Below are 22,607 nucleotides of genomic sequence, written 5' to 3'. Positions count from 1 at the left end.
ATATATGAGAAGAATTAATTTTTTAATTATTTTTTTAAAGGTTTTGCCTTGGACAGTGAAGACCAATAACCTGCATTTCCTTCCTTTGCAACACTGATAACTCCTTATTGGAGACATCAGGAGCCAACATGGAATGGTTAATCACGGCTGTGGAGAGGGACCTGTGCATTGAAAAATCCCAGTTAGTGGCGGGTTTGCGACCACAAGAGCTGGTTGCATTTGTGCCCACAAAATGGCTGTCCATGATGAGGGAGAGAAGGGTTGTGCGTTGCCCAAGACCAGAGGGTCTAAGTGAAGCTGAAGTTCAGACCTTTCTTCAGCGCTCTGTGCACAAACTTCCACAGGGATGGAGCAGAGTTTGCATTCAAGGGCTCAGAAAAAGCCGAGTTCGATATTCTCTAATATTGGATTCTTTTTGCCACGATGAAAGTATCTCTGATGACTCCTGTTTATTGCAGATGCAAAGACTGGCGGAGTGCAACTTCAGGTAATTGTGAATTATTATCATTATTATTTTTTTATATGAAAATATGTACAAATAAGGCAACAAAAACTGATAAATATCCATATAGAGTGTCTGCATGACTGGCTACCTGTCCCATCACTTACTAGTTACTATTGAACAGGTTTTTCTTTATTTAAGCATAAAGATTTTTACTGTATGTATGTTTTGATGTTGTTTATTTGGTATTTTACTGTTATTTATAGTTGCACAAAAAGCAAGTTAGAAAAACGTCATTCTGTAAGCAATGTTGAACCCTCTCTTTCTCTAATATTTGGAGATAATCCAGTAGCACTTTTAGTGACACTTTCTTCAGCTTTTCTGGCAGCTTGAAGTTGTTATCTGACAGTGCAGAATCACGTCAACAACAATACTGCAGATGTTCATGGAGATCACTCTGCCAGCCACACTGGCAGCCCAGGAAGTAGATAGACAGACAGAAGTTTATTTGTTCCCTGAGGGAAATTTTGGCTTTTTAAAGTAAAACATTAAATCAATTAAAAACGAAATAGGTAAATAAATACACACACACACACCAGAATGACTAAAAAGAAAGAAAAACCTTCTGACTTGGTAGTCACAGTGAGGCGTTTTGCAGGCATATTGCTGTTGGTATAAAGAAGCCCCCATAATGTTTCTTGACACACTTCTGCTGAATAATTCATTGGCTGAGAATCCTCAGTTTTGCTTTCATTCTTTCCTTTGCTACTACCTTCAGGGGGTCCAGAGTGTATTCCATAATGGAACTTGCCTTTTTAATTAGTTTTTTTTTGTTTTGGTGGGCCACTCTTGAAGTGATTTTACCAGCCCAGCACACCACTGCGTAACATAAGTAAAAGACACATGATAAATCTAACCAGCCTATCGTTTACTAAGCAGCAGATTCAAATTCATCTTTATCTTTTCTTTTTCCAGGTAAAAATGTAATCTGCTGTACTTAAAATAGACACCATTTGAGTCTGGAGAGCGAGCTTGTTTTAATTGAAATTAAACAAAATAATAAGGCCTGAATTCATTCATTTCTTGCCGTTTGTCTAATTGCATAAGAAGATTTCTCTGATTCCTTTTTCGCAGTTTATTACTCTCGTCTCGTCTCTTGTAAAATGAGTCTTGACTTGCTTTGTTTTCACTACAGGAAGTTCAAGGCAAAAAAAAAAGACATGCTTGCTCAATTATAGTAATATCTCCTGTAAAGGAGCACTGCAACTAAAGTACTTAAAGCCTAGAAAAACAGGGTCTGAAAAGATCTTTTTTTGTGATCAGCCAATTTACCGTCACAGATCAAGTCTTTTTTCGTGAAAATCAGATGATTTTGATCAGCAGCCAATTGATTGGAGTATCTCTATACAAAATGACCTCCCGCTGGTTACTGGTGCGCATGTTTCTGACCAAACTGTCAGAAATAGACTCCATGATGGTGGCATGTGGGCTTGACGTCCTCTAGTATTACCTGTGCTCAAAGCTTATCACCATGAAGCTGGATTGGCAGCTGTAATACTACATTTTTCTTTATGTCACTGTATCTGGACAATACTGTTATGAGTTTTATTCACATGTGCATGTTAACTGTGGCACACAGAGGCTCAGCAGTTAGAATTGCTGACCAAGCATTGGATTAGATAGCCAAAGACAACTGGAGGCTTGTATAGTCAGCTTAAACACAGGTTAGGGTATTTCTGTCCTCTATCAGCACAAACCTTCTTTCCTTCTTGGGAGAATGAGAATCGACATGTAAGCACTATGATATTTCTGTATTTTGTGGGAGAGGAATTCAGCCCTTGTTTGGAAACGAGAAGACCAGCAAATGAAGCAAGAACCATATAAAAGGTCTGGACAGTGGCCAGACCCTTCGAGGCTGTGCCAACAATAGGTGTTGGAAACCCTCCCAGCGTAGGGACGGAAAAAATGGCTGACTGTGTTGATCCAGATTCCCACCTGGATAAAGTCTGTCCATATGCCTCCCCGTCTGTAACTGCGTAAAACGTCAGTAAATGTAAGCTAAAAGATATTTTGTCTCATGTGATTCTTGTACCGCCGTAATCACTATGGGAGGGATATCGCCTTTTCTGGTATATTATGATATTGTTTAATTATTTAATAAGCCACAATATTAAAAGAACACATTTCCAAGAGAGCTAATGCCTCTGCAGGAAACAGCATCCACCAGGAGAATACTACAGTTGGCAGCCATGCCACTGGCACAAAGTTTTCATCACTGATGAGAGCAGATTCACACTGAACACATGTGACAGTCTGGAGACACCATGGTGAGCGTTATGCAGCCTGCAACATTATCCAGCATGACTGGGGAGGCATATCCTTGGAAGGTCACACAGACCTCCACATGCTAGGCAATGATACCCTGACTGCTGTCAGTTACCAGGATGAAATCCTCAGTGTCATTGTCAGACCTTACATGGGTGCATTGGCCCTGGGTTTCTCCTAGTGCAGGACAATGCACTGGTCTCATGTGGCCAGAGTGTTTAGACAGTTCCTGGATGACATTGATTGGCCTGTACATTCTCCAGACCTGAATCCAATTGAGAACCTCTTGGGATGTTGCGTATCAGTACATCTGATGGCACCAAGTAGCACCACAGACTGTCCAGGATCTCATTGATTTCCTGATCCAGGTCTGGGAGGAGATCTCCCCAGGAACATCTGCTGTCTCCTCGGGAGCATGCCCAGATGTTGTTGAGAGTGGCTCGTGGGCTGCCAGACACACTACTGAGTCACACAAGTTGGATCAACCTGTGATTTCAATTTTTGACTTTGACTTTTGGTGAGTTGTTGAATTCAGGCCTCAATGGGTTGCCAATTTTGGTTTCCATTGACTGTTTTGTTCTCAAAGAATTACACAGTAGTACTCAGTAAAGATTTTCCGCTTGAATATTTTGTTCTTTGAGATCTGATGTGTGATTTTTAAGTGTTCCAATTTTTATTGTACCGGTACCTGTGGCATAGAATATCAGTACTTCTGGAAGTATTATATTGAAGTTTGTAATTTCGGCATTGTGACAAACCTAATCTTAGCATATTTTTTTAATTGACTAATTACACAAAGCCCTCACCCTGCCCCAGTTGCCTTGTCATTATCAGGATGCTGCAATGTCCTGTACAGGGTTTGAGTAGGCTAATTATGATGGTAATTACACCACATGCTGTCAAGGGACGTTACTCCAAGTATCAATCACGTGTCTCTTCTATGAGGGAGTATTGATTAAAAAAAATGATAAAATGGTTAGATGTTCATTGTATAAAACAACTACGGTTTTCCACAACAGCACTAAATAATGCCTGAAAAGGAAACAGTCAGACTATTACAAGATTTCCATAAGTAAAAACCAGTCACAGTATGGTAACCATCTTACAATTATTCTTATTTTAATGAGGTGAAGTTATTTAAGCAGATAACTGATGCTACTGACAATAAAATAATAAAACTACAAATTAATCAGTATGCAGTGCATGCGGAAAGTATTCACAACGCATCACTTTTTCCACATTTTGTTACGCTACAGCCTTATTCCAAAATGGATTAAATTCATTTTTTTCACAGAGTTCTACACACAACACCCCATAATGACAACATGAAAAAGTTTACTTGAGATTTTTGTACAATTATTAAAAAATAAAAAATCTGAGAAATCACATGTACATAAGTATTCACAGCCTTTGCCATGAAGCTCAAAATTGAGCTCAGGTGCATCCTGTTTCCCCTGATCATCCTTGAGATGTTTCTGCAGCTTAATTGGAGTCCACCTGTGGTAAATTCAGTTGATTGGACATGATTTGGAAAGGCACACACCTGTCTATATAAGGTCCCACAGTTGACAGTTCATGTCAGAGCACAAACCAAGCATGAAGTCAAAGGAAATGTCTGTAGACCTCCGAGACAGGATTGTCTCGAGGCACAAATGTGGGGAAGGTTACAGAAAAATTTCTGCTGCTTTGAAGGTCCCAATGAGCACAGTGGCCTCCATCATCCGTAAGTGGAAGAAGTTCGAAACCACCAGGATCTTCCTAGAGCTAGCCGGCCATCTAAACTGTGCGATCGGGGGAGAAGGGCCTTAGTCAGGGAGGTGACCAAGAGCCCAATGGTCACTCTGTCAGAGCTCCAGAGGTCCTCTGTGGAGAGAGGAGAACCTTCCAGAAGGACAACCGTCTCTGCAGAAATTCACCAATCAGGCCTGTATGGTAGAGTGGCCAGACAGAAGCCACTCCTTAGTAAAAGGCTCCAGCCCGCCTGGAGTTTGCCAAAAGGCACCTGAAGGACTCTGACCATGAGAAACAAGATTCTCTGGTCTGATGAGACAAAGATTGAACTCTTTGGTGTGAATGCCAGGCGTCACGTTTGGAGGAAACCAGGCACCGATCATCACCAGGCCAATACCATCCCTACAGTGAAGCATGATGGTGGCAGCATCATGCTGTGGGGATGTTTTTCAGCGGCAGGAACTGGGAGACTAGTCAGGATAAAGGGAAAGATGACTGCAGCAATGTACAGAGACATCCTGGATGAAAACCTGCTCCAGAGCGCTCTTGACCTCAGACTGGGGCGACGGTTCATGTTTGAACAGGACAACGACCAAAAGCACACAGCCAAGATATCAAAGGAGTGGCTTCAGGACAACTCTGTGAATGTCCTTGAGTGTCCCAGCCAGAGCCCAGACTTGAATCCGATTGAACATCTCTGGAGAGATCTTAAAATGGCTGTGCACCGACGCTTCCCATCCAACCTGATGGAGCTTGAAAGGTGCTGCAAAGAGGAATGAGCGAAACTGGTCAAGGATAGGTGTGCCAAGCTTGTGGCATCATATTCAAAAAGACTTGAGGCTGTAATTGCTGCCAAAGGTGCATCGACAAAGTATTGAGCAAAGGCTGTGAATACTTATGTACATGTGATTTCTCCGTTTTTTTATTTTTAATAAATTTGCAAAAACCTCAAACTTTTTTCACGTTGTCATTATGGGGTGTTGTGTGTAGAATTCTGAGGAAAAAAATGAATTTAATCCATTTTTGAATAAGGCTGTAACATAACAAAATGTGGAAAAAGTGATGCGCTGTGAATACTTTCCGGATGCACTGTAGACTCGATATCTTTTTTCTTTTCCTTAAAAAAATTTCAAAACCTAAACAATATATTTTGAGTCAAAGAAAAACCTATTTCATGCAAGTCAGCGGTACTTTAATGTAAAAGTCAATTGCCAATGTAATTCCACACTCTGCCTAATATAATTGTTTTACTAAATGTATTAATGTGAATAATTGTAATGCAGTGTTTCTGGATTTGTGTTTCAGCCTTCTGATTTCAACCAGTGGTCCATGTTAATCCCTTGGCCATGAAAATAGTGTAAAAGTAGGCAGCCAAGCAGCCATAATATGGAAGAAGGGGACCATTAGGAATTGATAAGATTATTGATTCCTTAGAGATTTCCATTTGTTGGTTTGACTTCTTAATGTTTCTCTTATTGATTACTTAATTACATAAATTACATAGCTTTTACGGCACCCCAAAACAGCCAGGACATATTTTGAACTAATTGACATTCTGCTTATAATTGAAATAACATTAATCGAAAACATGAGATGTATTCATCATATTATTTTTAGAATTGTATTTTTATGTTGCCCTTAATTCATCTGAAATTAGTTGTTAGACTAGTCAATTGTAATAGTTAATTGTTTACAAAAGAAGTGTTAGTGGCTGAGCTTTTCAACGTACACCATTGTGTTTCAGAAGATATCTTTAATGTACCAAACATCTACTGTAGTATTGTTTTCTTAACTTCCTTTACTTCACATTTTGCATGTTGGTGAATTATTTATATATAATTTAATTGAAAATGTAAAATATTTTTCTTGTATTTTAAAAAGCAATTATATGAATTAAATTTAAAATTTGAATCTAGTTGTTGGGAGCTTGAATTTTAATGAGCAAAGTTTAAATGTATCCTCTTAAGTTTCCATTCATACATTGAATTGTGTACCTTAACGTTTGTATGTGTATATAAATGTATGTATTTAACTGGACATTTCTGGTTTCAGGAATCTATGGCACAAAGCTCACCAAGCCTATGTTCACCCTTACTCTGGTTCTGCTGAGCAGCCCCAAATCCTTGCTGTTGACGCTGTGCGCCGTGCTTTGCAAAAACTTTTCAGATGCCCATTTTTACAGACTGACCATAGTTCTCCATCAGTCTCTCCAGCCAAGGAACATGAAAAAGAAAGATCAAGTCCTGTGTCATTATTTTCTACACTGAAGATACAAGATGAGTGCTGCCCAAATATACTACCAGCAGAATTTTTGTTGGAGTCACAAGACGTACTCTACATTGTCCAACCTTACACTCAGTATTCTCTGCGAGACATTGTTACTTACAGTCCAGCCAAGCTAGGCAACAGCCATGCCAAAGTGCTCTTCATACTATACCAAATTCTGCAGGCAATGAGAGCCTTGCAAAGTAGTGGTCTATCTTGTGGAGAACTTTCCCTAGAAGATGTTGCTGTGGATGAGCAGCTTTGTAGTTGTCTAAAGGTTAACTTAGCACATTATGAGCAACTTGTATTCACAGAAACTGAGGATCATGCTGAAGAGATACTTGATAGTCAACAGGTTAGAGAGAGATCAGATAAAAATATTTGTCAGGCATGTAGTGATCACCTTAGTAGGCTTTTAACAGATTGGTTGCATGGGCGAGTAACCAATTTTCAGTATTTAATGGAGTTGAACCGATTAGCTGGTCGCAGAGAAGGAGATCCCAATTACCACCCTGTGTTACCATGGGTAGTGGACTTTACTATCCCATATGGTAAGTTTAGAGATCTTAGGCGGTCTAAATTCCGACTGAACAAAGGTGATAAACAGCTTGATTTTACATATGAGATGACCAAACAAGCCTTTGCAGCAGCTGCAACCACCACATGCAGTGGAGGAGGGATTTTCGCTAGCGGTGTAAGTAATGTTTCTGGAAGTACAGGACCAAGTGAACATTTACATGTCCCCCATCATATCTCCGATGTTCTATCAGACATCACATACTATGTGTATAAGGCTAGGAGAACCCCAAAATCTGTTCTTTGCTGTCATGTTCGTTCACAGTGGGAACCCAATGAGTATCCTGCCAGCATGGAACGCATGCAGAGCTGGACTCCAGATGAGTGCATCCCAGAATTTTACACAGATCCGACTATTTTTAAATCTATTCATCCAGACATGCCAGACTTAGAAGTTCCTTCATGGTGTAACTCCTATGAAGAGTTTATCGAAGTTCATCGTCGATTGCTTGAAAGTCGTGAAGTTTCATTGCAGCTTCACCACTGGATTGATCTCACATTTGGCTACAAGCTTTCTGGAAAGGAGGCTGTCAAAGCAAAAAATGTTTGCTTGCACTTGGTAGATAATCATACACATCTCACTAGCTATGGTGTGGTTCAGCTTTTTGACCAGCCTCATCCGCAGAGGTTATCTGCAAATCTGTATGCTTCAGCCGAACCACCACATATTGGCACAGCGGCTTTCCTTACACCAGCCAGGGGTGTCCCTATTTTGGAAACTCCGGTTTCATCTCAAGTGCCAGATATTGATGGATTTGTTATGGAAACTGCAGGTTGTGAAGCAAGTAGTTGGACTTTAGTGGATAAAGATGAGGACCTAGAGCAGGGAATGGAGGCTTTGGACTCCCTGTCAGCCTCCTCTGGTTCAGTTGCTGCTTCTGCTACTGGTGGAAAGTTAGGAGGATTAGAACAGACACCAGGGCATCTGGTCTCTGGAACACCCCAACCATTGTCTTTTCCGAGTGAGTCCATGCCTCTGTTAAGTTCTGGAGGAGGCAGCAATCGAGGAACTACAAGTCAGAGAGCAAGCAGCAGTATTGTTAGAAAGCTTCACACTCAAGGTGGTGAAGTGTCTGGAGGTGTAGGTAAAGTAAATAATGAAGATATTAAAGTCTCACTTCCAGACGGCTTTAATGCCCTACAACAGCTAGACGAACTGGAAAAACTTAGTAACTTCCTAGTTAAAGGACTACAAGCACATGCTAAGGATGGAGGACAAGTCAGAAATGATTCAGAAGCGAATTTTCCATCTGCAGTGTCTCTTTTGGAAATGTTTCACAGAGACATGCAAGCCCTTGGTGTCCTTATTGCAGAGATATTCTTTGCCCCTAAGTTGCGCATGTTAAAGCCAGGTGTCCCGCTAGAGGATCGCTTTCAGACTGTACAGAAGCTCTATTTCTCCAATATTCGAGATGTTCCCTTACCCCTTCATAATGTATTGGAAGCACTTTTGCAACTGCGTGTTGCTCATGCAGGAGCTTTTGAAAGCAAAGCTAACATGATGCATAGTCAAAGGTTAACATTGTTTGAGTATGAAAACATTAATGAGGGCCTCCCTCCACCATGCCCCTGTCAGCTGCTGAGTCCTTATTCTTCATCTTTATCATTCCCACCATACTTTCCTGCTCTTCATCATTTCATATTTTCTTATCATCGCAAAATGCAGGAGGAAAGGGGAACAAATGAAGGCTGCCAAGGACGGGATATTGTATTTTATTTATGGTGTCAACTAGAGGGGCTTTTACAGAACAGCATCACTCCAGAGGGTTTGGAAATCCTACTCCCATTTGTTTTGACCCTTATGTCCAATGAGTCTACAGCAGTTTATGCTTCCTGGTACCTTTTTGAGCCAATTAGTCGAGCTTTAGGACCAAGGAATGCTGTTAAATATCTCCTTAAACCCCTGGTTGGAGTATATGAAAATCCTCGGCACCTTCATGGCCGCTTCTACCTTTACACAGATTGCTTCATTCTGCAGCTTATTGTTCGGCTTGGACTACAGCCTTTTCTTTCCGGCTTGCTTGCTCATGTTCTTCAGGTAATGACTGGTTTTGGTAACTGCAACACTGAATTAGTGTCTGGATCTGAATGGGAAGGAAGAAAAGGCTTGAACAGACAAGGAAATCTGGAGGAGGAGGAAGAGGATGAAAGCAGTGTTGAAGGATTAAGTTCAGGAGCTGGTGGCAATAAAGCTGTTGGCAGTGTTGGAGGATCAGTGGTTGGAGTTGTAGGAGTAGAACGAGAGATGTTGGATTACTCCTCAGGAATTAGCCTCAATGATCAAGTCTTTCTTGTAGAAGGAGAGGATTTTCAGAATGGCCTATATGTAAACAGTAGCAATGGGGAGTTGCAAGAGAAACAACAGAACCAGGTCCCAGGTAGGGATGACCAGGAGTCTCTCAGCATGGGGAAACTGAGTGACAAAAGCAGTGCTAGTGAGGTCTCCCTGGGTGATGGGGATTCAGCCAAGGATAGAGCCAGCCTGAAATCTGCAGATAGCAGTCAAGATTTGAAGCAAGCGAGTGAGGGTGAAGATGATGCGAAAGATTCTGGGGATTTGGAGGAAACCGATGGACGTGGTGCAGCTGTTTTAGTCTCTGAACATGAGAAGCCTTCCTTCCCTGAGTCATCCACATTGACAGCAGGAGATACAGAAGAACAAGATGAGGTGGTAGTTGACCATGAAGAGGTTATGGTTGGAGAGGTAGAACCAGAGCTGTCTGAAGATTCAGAGGAGAAAGAACACACAATTCTTCTTGGTAAGTCCAGTTTGGTGTTAAGTAGTGGTTATGGGCTTATCAGTTTGGTGTCAAATCTTATATTTATAGTCATTTTAATTTTTATTTGTTCTTGGTTTAATGTTACAATGCAAGGTTGAACATATTGGGTGTGGGGGGAGTAAATACGACAGTAAAACAAAAACTAAAGGCAATTTGAAAATGATGTAGTAACTGCAATGGATAGAAACTGATGACAGTGAAACATGTTTGTGATAGCTTATGGGCAGTTCAAACACACTGTAGAGCGCTGTGCCATTACTCTAGCTGAAGTCAAGATCAAATGAACATGGATTTTCCGATGTGGGATTGCGTCATTGTTGATCAACATGGGATTTCTTTGGGCAGAAGGAGTGAAACCTATTGAAATTCACTGAAGGGTGTTGGCTCTGTATGCAAATGGAAACAGAATGACTCAACAAAACGATTATGAATGGTTAGAAAGGTTTAAAGTGGGAAGAACAAGTGTAACCAGTGAACCTGAACACACAAGCTCAGGCTGACATGGTGAATGCCTTCATCAGAAAAGACTGGCAGTTTACATTGCCAGCTGTTACTACACATTTGGACATCAGCTATGAATCTACACATGCATTACTGCATGAAGACTTGGAGTACTGTAAAGTTTGAGCAAGATGGGTTCCCAAACAGCTTACTGATTGGCACATGCCAATGTCCTTTGATGAATTTCAGCAAGTTTCAGTCCCTCTGCCCTAAGAAATCTCACTATGGCATGTTGTTCAATAATGGTGAAATCCCGAAATGGAGCATCAATCTTCATTTGATCTTGGCTAAAACTAGAATAATGACAGAGCACTGTGTGTGTTCAGACTACCAGTAAGCCTTCACAAACATGTTGTATTTCCATTTTGGATACCATTTAATTTTTAAATTGTAGTATCTTAATCATTATTGCCCTATTTCTGCTTCAGGAAGTTTACCTCTAGCAATGTTGCCATGTGAGAAGTCATGTTAAAAATTCATTAGTTAATAGTTCTGCCTTTTGTCATTATGATTGTTTTCCCTTGCATATAATCCGATTGTTAGTTTAAGTGTAAATATTCTTAAAGTAGGTAAAATGTAAATAGCTGTTTCTACATGTTCAGTTATTAGAAAGTCTATTAACGTTTTTGATTTTTTTTGATTCCTAAAATGAGTACTAAAATGTGATGTGATCTTTAAAAGTATAAAAAATTGTAATTACTCCTTAAACAAACAACAAAGAATACAAAACTATGCACTGCTGTATTTTAAAATGTTTTTAAATAGTCCACATATAGATTGCAAAAGTGTTTAAACATCTAGAAAAAGGGTACTTAGTGGTTTCCTGCTCCTCACAAATGAGATCTGTTAAAGTGCAAGATGGCCATATCTAAAAGAAGAGGTGTGGACGTTTATTAAGCATGAAATAGTTTTAAAAAAGTAATTCTTAATACCTTGACCACCATCTGTCCACAGTTTCAGTACAGTTGGAATACAGTATGTATCCTGCAGCAGTCATTAGAGGAACAAATTATACAAGGGGCTAGCAAAGAACCCTAGGGTGACAGCTGAGGATCTTTTAGCATCTCTTGCATTTTATAATGTATACTATTAGTATACAATAAGCAGTCTATTAATGGTTTTTTTTTGCCACATAGACAAATAGCAAAAAACTACTCTTCATCCCCCCCATTGCTGAATTTGGGCCGGGATGGCTTACAGTCATTGATGGAACAATAGAATAAATGTGGCATTTTGGAGTGACAGAGTCAGAGTAATAGTAATAAACAGAATCCTATTGAACTACTGTGGCATAATATGAAGTTAGTTTTTCAAGCATTGTTTCCCAGAAATATTAAGTGGAACCATTTTGTGAAGAAAAATGGGGCGATATGCTTCTGTGCACTTCTAATCAGTAATTCCAGAATATATTTCAGAATATTGCAAGTAAAGAAGATTAAACATGTACACAATCTAACTGAACACTTGTTCTATTTTTGGCCTTATATATAGTATTTGAATAAAATGTTCAAAAAGGATGGACAATGAACATTTTCTGTGTTCCGTTTACTTAATCAGGCTATTTTTATTGTTATGAATTAGATGAAGAGCATATTACATTTTGGAAGTCATTCATGCAACAGTTCACATAATCCCAAAGGGTTCTCTAATCTTTTTTTAATACACTCACCTATTTTGGCCTTGACAAAGATTACATACCATTAAAATCTCTCATTCATTTTGGGTTGATTTAGCTTTCCATTTTTGACTGTTTATCACAATTATTGTTCATTTTCCCTTTTTTCTAACAGATACAGTCTGCAAGATGGTGAAGTGGCTCTCTGCAAAATTGGGTCCCACAGTGACATCCCGCTATGTAGCAAGAAATCTTCTAAGGCTGCTGACTACCTGCTACATGGGTAAGACCTCCTTAATTGAGTGACTGCTTATTTTGCCGAAGTCTCATCACGCTTAGAAACCTGTAGTTTTTAAGGACACTTCAGTGTTGATTTTGGAAGAGTAATTATTCCATCTTGTCCTACCAGCTAGCAAGGCACAGTCACATGCTGTGTGTCCCTGAGCCAGAGGCTGTCATTGCCTGGGTTCTGATTTTATTAACACACTCTTCATGGCACTGTGCTTGGCTGCATTTTTTGTGATTTGTATAAAAGGAGGAGGTTGGGAGCCTGCACTGATAGGCTTTATTCAAATAATTCAATAAATCGATTAATTTATGCATCTCAAACAAAGGATACTGGCGGACATTTTAACTGTTTTGTAAAAATACTAACAACTCTGTTTGTCTAGTAATATGGAGGTGTAGTATTTGGGTTTAGGTTATTCACTGCATTTAGCAATCTATATGAAGTATATGAGTTTTTAATTACACGTTTTAAAGTGGAATTAATCAATGTTTTGCAGGGAGGTAGACATATTTCCACTATCCGACAATAAAGGGCATTCAGTGTTGTTTCCCTTGGCATTGCTCTGAATTTTGTATCTCATCTTAGCAGACTGGCTCTGAAAACAGTTGTCTGGGTATTGTACATGGTTCTCTGCAATCTGTGCCACTTATGTTTTTGTGCAACAGAAGTGTTGACACCAAACGCTCCGCTATTTTCAAAGGGAAGAAGGCAGATCAATAAAGATTATAGAAACACTTAAAATAAGGTCTATTGATGCCCACATAAAAAAGTAATTTCTAAATAGATTAAAGACACTCTTTATGCAGGACAGTGCTTGACATCAAGTTAAGAACAATGTCTATCACTGATAGTCTGCTTTGGAGTCAATATTAAGAGGAGGTGATTGGGAGTATGTGCTGATTACAGCATGATGCCACTGAGGTTTGTCACATTAGCTGGAGTGCTAATCCTGCCACCAGCCCCCAAGCTTTCCCTGCATGTTGGGATAACATAACAATGCTCAAAAATATCATATTAACAGCAATAGATCTCGGGGCATCTCTTGACTAAGTTATTGTCAAAGTTCTAAAGTTGGTTATCGCAAAGAGATTAGTTAGATTAGTAAAAGGTTAGGAATAAACACATACTCAACATAATAGTATCTGCAAATGGTATGCAAGACTGGTTAACCCAAAATACTGACAATTACACAAAGTGTTTTGTTGTGTCAGGGTCCCAGGGTGACATTACCCTGCCTTTCAGACTCTTTACTACGTAGACCTTCATACATTGCCCAAAATCCCATCTGTAGCCCTAGTATGTTTTCTCTTACCAGCCTGGTCACTGTCAAAGTTGACTGCTATTGTGGTTAAATATTTCCCCTTTTTTGGATCACACATTTAGTTTTAATTATAATGTGCCTGCTTTTTGCCATTAATCATTCACAGAAATTTCCAGTCCCACTCCTGCTTTTTCCATTCTGTTTAATTTTATCAGTTGAAACATGTCCAGCATTAAAATGGCATCTGGAATAAGATATTTAAGCTGGTTATCCACAACACTCAAGACGCCATAATAACTGATCTCTCTGTGACTCGCCCTAAGTTGTGACAGTTTGTTCAACTTATTGTAGTTTTGCCTTTTTATATTAGTTTTTATTTCTATATTTTTTCCGACTTTACTTGGAAATTCAGTTTAGTTTTAGTTTTCCTTCATCGTGTATTTATAGTTTTAATTTAGTTTTTATTTTACAAACACGTTTCTATTTTATTTATTTATATATATATATATATATATATATATTAGTTTCAGTTTTAGTAATTATAGTTAAAGAGCTACTATGGAGTTTAGTTTTTGTATTACAATACGACAGAACAGAACAGAAGAGTTTAATGTTAGTGGAAGCTTACTGCACTACATAACACACTACTATTTGGTTTTGTTTTTGTCTGATAAAAACAAGCAAAATCAAAACCAGGTGCTGAATATGAACAATTTTACACAATTTTATAATTTTTTAAATATTTCTATGTCATTTGTGCTGAACAAATCTGCGCTGACTGTTGGCACTTTTTTTTTTTTTCCTTTTATTGCCCAGAATGGGCCAATTTGTAATGAAAACTAGGTGAATTTTAAGGTGTGTGGGTTTTTTACTCTAAATGTCTACAGTACACAACATATCCTGCTCCAACGACAATGTGCTTATAATGAATGCCTTCAATATTGCATTAAAAAATCTCAAATAACGGCCTTTTTTTCTGCCAGCCATATTGATCTCTGATTCCATCTCAGGCACAATTTATAGACAGAATTTTGCACCTGCAGGCCTGAAAAGATATAAAAAAATGAAGAAAAGAGATTCTATTGTGTCCTGACAGGTGTGACCATGAAAATCACAGGGACTAAGGAAGAACAGGGCTGTTAGGCTTGAATCAGTGTGCAGACCCCACCTAGCTGTATTAAGGGAAACAAAGAAAATCAAGCATGTAGTGTGAAGGTTAGGGGCAGTGACTTGAATAGCCCATCATAAGAACAATAAACCCATAATGAACAGAGCAAGAACAGGTAATAAGAGTATGGACAGGCACAAAATGTCAGAGACAGCATCTGAGATTAAGAACAATATATACATTATCTAAACCTGTTTATCCAGAACAGGATCGCAGGAACCTGGAGCCTAACCCAAGCAGGTTTTTCTATGCAAGGCAGGAAAAATCTCTGGGATGCAATATGTATTATATGGCTGATGTTAAGAACAAAAATAATATGATATTTCAACTATCTATTTTGAGAGAGAGAGTCACTGCAAATGCTGTGTGAACACCCGTCCTCCTTCACCAGCCGTTTGTGGATGAATATGTGCGGGCGGCTGGTGGTGGATGACTTTCAGTTTTAGAGTTAAAAGTTATAAGGGTTAAAAACTAACAACAAGAATATTCATTCAAAAACGAAAACTAAAATTATTTTTTGTTAATTACTTTATTTCAGTTAGTCTTTCCAGCTACTTCAATAGTTTCGTTTAGTTTTAGTTTTTTGTTTCGGTTTTGTTAATTATTTTATTTCAATTTATTAGAATGTTTTTTTAATAATAGTTACAGTTTTGATTTTAGTTTTCGTTAACTATAGTAACCTTACTTAGGTAAAATTGATACATTTCTCATTTATATGGAGCCTGGCTAGGTCTGAATCCTTTCCATCCTACTTTTGTCCTTGCTCTGGATCTTTGTCCCTTCCATCCTCAGACATGCTGCTCCTCTGATAAGGTATAACAGCTCATAATGTGGCAGTGATTACAGTGCTGTCAGCTGAGAATGGGAATATTTAATATATCCATCTTTACCTTTCTCAGAGTCTCTTTGACATCCTTTACACTAACCCCATGATGTCCCTCAAGTTTGGGGCATCTTAGAAAGGTAATTGAGACTGTCTAAATCTGTAATGGCAGCAGCATCTCTTCAGTTTATAAATCCATTTTTTATAGTAACAAGCCAGAGGCCAGATCTTAACTTATTAATAACATGAATATTGTTAATATAATTAAACAAAAGAAAGAGAACTTTTGTAAAGCTCTCATGGCATGCCACCTAGAATGGAATGGCAGAGACAACAGCATGCCTCTGATAGCCTTGGTTTATCCAGAACTGATGGCCCTTGACATTCTTCTTGCACCAGTGGGGGGGTATATTGCGTTAGCACCCTCTCAGGCATGACTCGGGCTCCATTCCTTCCCTGGCCTTTCAACTCTCATAGGCTGTCTCATGGAAGGGTAGGGATTTCTCATTCTTCTAAAACTTGTCTTCCTTCGGGAAGCTCATAAATTCTACATGTTTAACTAAATCGATGCTAATGATGTTACAGATAGAGTGTTAAAGCAACAGCTGTGCACTTAGTGGGTGTGCGGGTTAAAGCAAAGCACTATTGTGCAGTAAGTTGCACCTAGATTAATGCAGAGCCTTCAACACCCCTACCATAAATTGCACACCCCAAAGCAGCATTTAACCAAAGTTTTAATTTGTGTAGTAGGGTTATACATTTGCCTGAGCAACAACTGGCTTATCCAACTCCTCCTTTAAAATAAAAGTATGGCTTAAACTTATTTGATAAAGACAATTTTATGAAGTAATTATTACCATATATGCTAGATATTACCAATTTACTCTTCACTGCAGTTACATATCACTTTTTTGCCATGACATGGCCTTTTAACAATTTTAATTGATGTTTATTAGATATCAGAAGAAGAAAAGCTGATTTGCACGTATTAATTAGTTTCTTACATTAATTGAGATATACACACATGAACAAAAAAGCGAGGTGAAGTTGACCCGATATAGATTTGGACTTTTTTTTCCAAGCTTAGTCCCCATCCCTGAATTATTATTTACATAACTTGTATTCAAAATTTGTGATTATATGCATATTCCTGTTGAGGATGTATTTGGTGAAGGTAGTAAGATGAGGTAAGGCGTTACCATTTGAGCTTTTGATACCCTGTGGGGATTTTAATCCGGCCTTGGAGCTAGGCTGCAATGAGTAGTTTTCAAAAGTAGCTGTAGAGCTTTGCATTTTGCCAAAGTGCAGGTACAATGCCAGTTTGTGATATACTCAATAAATGTGATTGCCACCATGCATATATCGAAATTGGTGAGTAAATGTGTGTTGTGAAAACATTTGAATATATTACAATAAAAATTAAAATGATTTTTAGTAATATATATCTGATGTATTACATTAAATACATTAGGAATGGGATTAAGCTGTCCTGTAATGGTGTGTAAAACTCTGTATCTTTGTGTTTGTTAGGGCAGGTGATCTTCTTGCGTGTTATGATATTCAGAGTTTGGCTGTTTCCTCACACTTAACAACATAGTCTCTACTTTTTCTTTTTAATTGATATACTATCAGAGCTATGCATATACTATGCAATTTTACAAGGTTATTAAATAGACAAATACCATTTGATAAATAAACATTTTCATGTGAGATGTCCTGGCAAGACTCATGGTACCTGTGTGATTTGACACTGTTAAAAATTCTGGTATCCCACAAAAACGTATCCATCGCTTACAACTTCTTCTGCTGCCAGGATAATAACCTGTTATAAATCCACTGAACATATTACACCGATTCTCTTTCAACTTCACTGGCTCCCTGTTAACTACAGAATACAATACAAAATACTGTTCTGAACATTTAAAGCTCTCCACAACCTCACTGATCTCCTACAGACTTACACTCCCTCTCACTACTCAGATCCTCATCTGCAGCTCTACTTTCTTTACCACACATCAGACTCAGTGTTATGGGAGCTCGAGTGTCTCTCATGGTGCTCCTCAACTCAGGAATTCTCATCCCTCTCATATACGTCAGCTCGATTCAATAACGCATTTTAAAACTGCCCTCAGAACTTATCTTTTCAAACTGGCATACTAATTGTGAATTTTGCACTGTTACTGCCAGTTATCTTTGTTTGTTTGCCAATTACAGTGGACCCTTGACTTACGAACTCAATTCGTTCACGAGGGCTGGTTGTAACTTAAGTTGGTTGTAAGTCAAGACTGTTTTTCCCATAAGAAATAATGGAAATACCCATAATGCGTTCCGAACCTCCCACAGCAACTCTTACCTAAGCTTTTCATAATAAAAAAAGGGTTGTATAATAGTGCATAATATACCAAAAACACCAATAATTTTTCTAATGTACTAACCAAAAAATTATAAAAAGCAACGAACGCCACTCTCATATTTCTACACAATTTCCTTCTTCGTTTAGATTGTGATCACTTTCTTTACCTTCATTACCTTCTCTTCCTTCCTTAGCAATTATCAAAATAAATTATATAAATCACTGCACTGACTGAAATTGCGTCCACAAACACATGTATCTGGGCTCCAACTGACGCTTACGAATGCTGTTGGCTCTTTGTTTACAATCGTACAAGTGGATACACATGACCGCGTTCGGGTCGTAACGCAAGACGTTGGTCATAATTCAAAACAAAAATTTTGGTCGTAAACCAAGTTGTTCGCATGTCAGGCCGGTCGTATATCAAGGGTCGACTGTATTGCTTTTTGATTTATCATTCTCTTGTTTTAATTTTACTAATGTTGTTTAATTTTATTGTAAGATAAGGTGAACTTGAGTACTAAGTTTATAAAACGGGATTTTCTAATGGCCAAATATAGCCAAAACAATTATTCAGCCTTACCTATAAAATGTAATCCCCCGGGATCTGGTTTAGAGCGTACAGCAGTTTGTACAATCCCAAGCAGCACATGCGTGAGGCATCTTTATCCATTACTTCACTCCACAGCAATGCCACTCACAATATGGCGGCAACGTTGACTTATGATGCTGCTGGTCATGCGGCATCTAGTAATTCTATGTCTATGCTTGCCAAGCCATAAACATGGAGTTGATTGGTCAATGAAAAGCAGAATTGGATCACATGACCTCACACACCTGACAAACTCAAGTTGACTGCATCAGAATCTTTTTGAAAAGTATGTTTGTGTGTATCCTGCCATGGATCCATGGTTTTCCAACCTAGTTAAATCTGAAAGATTGCTGTTCAGTTATTACTTTGGTCTGAATTGTATAGTTTTACATGGTTTGGCTTTAGGCATTTCTAAGTTTTATGCATGTTTTCCCTTTCTCCTAAAACTGGCTACAGCAGTCTCACATTTTCTGTCAGTCTGTGCAGTCCTAGTTGCTTATTAATGTTTGGTGTGGAATCATATCTAGTGTTTTTCTGAAAACCAATGTAAATTAAGTTTGTTTCATTTATTACTCCAGTTTTTTGGTCAAAGATACAGTGTATTGCACAGAATATCGTCTTTTCATTAGCCTGTTCTGATTACATTTTAGTATATTTTTATAGAACTACTCAATATTTAGTTTTGATTGTTGTTTCTATGACTGATAAAGGTATTGTTTGTCCTTGTTTTCTGGGATCCACTTTTTCTCTGTTCTTAGGGACTGAGGTTACATTTAATGTTTAGCTTTTAGGTAATTTATGCGTCTAAAGTAATTGCTACAATGCACTTCTTTATTTTATTATTATTTTTAAATAATGTCTTTAGCACACTACTGCCAACATCCTATCAGGCTCAACGTTTTTGTTTTTGGTTTTCAATGTATCAAATGCAGGGGTCTCCAATTCCAGTCCTGGAGTGCTACTGTGGCTGCAGGTTTTCATTCTAACCCTTTTCATAATTAGTTACCACTTTTTGCTTCTAATTAACTTATTTTCTCTTAATTTGTAATTGACTTTATTTTTTAAGATTCAGTCCTCTGAATTCCTTTATTTTTTCCTTAAATGGCACTCAGACAGAAGTGAGGTGTGAAATGGGCCATCACATAACCAGTTAAGTTGTAGCCGCAAACTCCAACCAGTTTCATAATTAGAAAACAGTTCTTGTGGTTAATTAAACCTGTTATTTAATTCCATGGCTTGTTGCTGCTCTCATTCTGCTATAGCAGACATTTCCAAAACTGATTTTTTCCTCTGTAAGAGCATTCTTAAAATATTTTGTGGACCTGAGTAGATCAACATCACTGAGACCGTCACCTTTCCTTATTTTCAATTTGTGTTTGATGGACATAGGTTGTTGGTCATTTATTGACTCATTTTGTATCTCAGTATTGTTTAGCTTCTAATTAAAAAAAGTCATAAATAGCAAGTAAATTAAAATTAAGACAAAAATTTAATTAACCACAAAAACTGGTCATTAATTAAGGAAAGGATTAGAATGAAAACATGCAGTCTCAGTAGCGCTCCAGGACTGGAGGTGGAGACCCCTGATCTAATGTCTGAAATGCATTAGACACATTTGAAATACAGTAACCCCTTTAAATGCACAGCTTGTTTTCAGTTCTTCCCCAGGCTTCTCAAATATTCTTTACTGCTTTTTTTAATGAACTAATACTATAAATTGGAAATATTTTGGTTGTCTTGTTGCATCATACTACTTGCACTTGCAGGTATTCCTGTAACTTGAATTCTTTGCATTTTTTTATTTTTTGATTAATATTCCAATAGGACTATCTTTATGCTTATTTTTGATGATATCTTTTTTTCTTGCGTTAAAACCATTTATTCTGAGGCATTTGATTTGCTTTAGAAAAAAATACAAAACATAATAAAATTAAACAAAGTAAAATCAGAAAATAACACAATTTTTCAATGTTTCTCCAACAGGGCCCCATAAGCATCAGTTTCTGGCTGTATTGGAAGAGGGCAATCTGGGACATACTGGTAACATTTATGAGAAGCGAGCTGTTGTGGGGGACCAGACCGCTACACCTGTCCTAGAATGTTTGATGTACATCGCTCACCTTTATGGAGAACCAGTTCTTACTTACCAGTACCTGCCATACATCAGCTATTTAGTATGTATATTATGCTGTAAGGGAATTTATTAACCTCCACACCAGCCAGCACTAATTTTTTACTTTTTTAAAGAGAGCTGCACAGTAAATATTCAAAGCCATTATAAGCTATGAGCAAAAGAGAAGCCCATAAATAGAAAACTTCAATCACTTAGTTTTTAAGACTATGTTAAGATTATGGTTTGTAGGTAATGCTATTAATGTAAGCACATGGTTCAAATGTGCTGTCTGTGATTATTAAGGGTGAAGTGTCCTCTCCAGGTTAGGGATGAGGTGCTTCCTCAGGCTGAGGAGTTTAAGTATCTTCTTGTTCATGAGTGAGGGAAGAAGGGAGTAGGAGATTGACAGGCAGATTGGGGTGACATTGGCAGTTATGTGAATATTATACAGGTCAGTCATGGTGAAGAGATGGCTGTGCCAAAAAGCGAAAGATCTCAGTTTACCAGTCGATCTACATTCCTGTCCTCCCCTGAGGGCATTGGGTAGTGACTGAAAAGACTAGATTGCAGAAATAAGCTTACTTCACAAGGAGTTTGGGCTCAGCCGTACTAAGAAGGTGAGGAGTATAGACATTTAGGAGGAGCTCAAAGCAGAGCCATTGCTCCACTGCTTTGAAAGGAGGCAGTTGAATTGCTCAGGCATCTGATTAGGATGCCCCCTGGACGTCGCCCTGGGGAAGTGTTTCAGGCATGTCCAAGAGGAAGACCTCGGGGCAGACCCAGTACACGTTGTAAAGAATATATCTCCCAGTTGGCTTCTGAATACCTTTGTAAATCCCTGGAGGAGGTGGCAGGATAAGCCCTACAACCTGGAGCTGGATAAGTGTCAGAAAGTGGATAAATGTATATATTTAACAGACCTCTCCTGTAATTTATTCTGCTTCTTTTGAATTATCTTTAATGACAGTGACTAATATTCTGTTATAATCATGTCCCATTTGAGTATAAAGAGGGATGAAGTTCTTTTTATTACTTCATTATACACAATACACCAAAGCTACGTGTTGAATTAGTATGAAGTGTTGCCTCAAGAGACAGAGATTTAGAGCCACTGAGCACTGTTCAAGTTAAAATGTTGATGGATTTCTTTAATTATTTGCCAAACTACTGTCAGACAAGGACCTGAAGAGTCTTCTTAGTAATTGATTTTTTTGGTTAGTGGTTTAGAATGATCATTTACAGAAGTCTAATTATAGCCATGTTAAATGTTTGGTAATGTAATAGAAGCTAATGTAAAATATTCTGTGTTTACCCTACTTCTATAAATCAGCATTTACAAGAAACTCTAAGCTATTTGGAGTAATACTTCACTCATGTTTCATGTTTGTATTTCTCATTTAGGTGTCACCCCCTTCCTCATGTCGCCTAAATAGTCGAAAAGAGGCTGGCCTTATAGGAGCTGTTGTTCTGACACAGAAGGTCATTGTCTACCTCTCTGACACCACTCTTATGGACATGCTCATGAAAATTACCCAAGACATACTCTTACCCTTGTTGGACCTCTTGACGTCTCCCAAAATGGGGTAAGATAGGACCATTGCTATCTAGTATTTGTGTAATATAATACTGCTTTACTTCCTTTGTTTGTCCCCAAATTTAAGGTGTCACTGGTAAAAGCAAATCATTGTTATGTGATTGGCCTTTTTACATCTGAATCTAAACTTGCATTTGTGCTTTGGGGAAAGTGAATTGGTTTGCCTCTGTAGTAACTTC

The 22,607-nt window shown here is 38.3% G+C and overlaps 1 protein-coding gene across 1 annotated transcript in view; it reads left to right on the top strand.

Annotated features, from left to right (window-relative positions):
* wdr81 (WD repeat domain 81) overlaps positions 1-22,607 on the top strand; it is a 46,578-nt gene that overhangs the window by 5,379 nt on the left and 18,592 nt on the right. The window contains exons 2-6 of the mRNA XM_039757220.1: positions 41-487; positions 6,551-10,098; positions 12,411-12,518; positions 20,705-20,895; positions 22,236-22,417. Coding sequence (XP_039613154.1) covers positions 129-487; positions 6,551-10,098; positions 12,411-12,518; positions 20,705-20,895; positions 22,236-22,417 — 4,388 coding nt within the window. The 5' untranslated portion in view covers positions 41-128. The remainder of the gene's footprint in view (positions 1-40; positions 488-6,550; positions 10,099-12,410; positions 12,519-20,704; positions 20,896-22,235; positions 22,418-22,607) is intronic.

The sequence above is a fragment of the Polypterus senegalus genome, chromosome 6, assembly GCF_016835505.1.
Source record: "Polypterus senegalus isolate Bchr_013 chromosome 6, ASM1683550v1, whole genome shotgun sequence".
In the NCBI taxonomy this organism is placed as follows: Eukaryota; Metazoa; Chordata; class Cladistia; order Polypteriformes; family Polypteridae; genus Polypterus; species Polypterus senegalus.
This window is presented reverse-complemented; position numbering and strand designations above follow the sequence as displayed.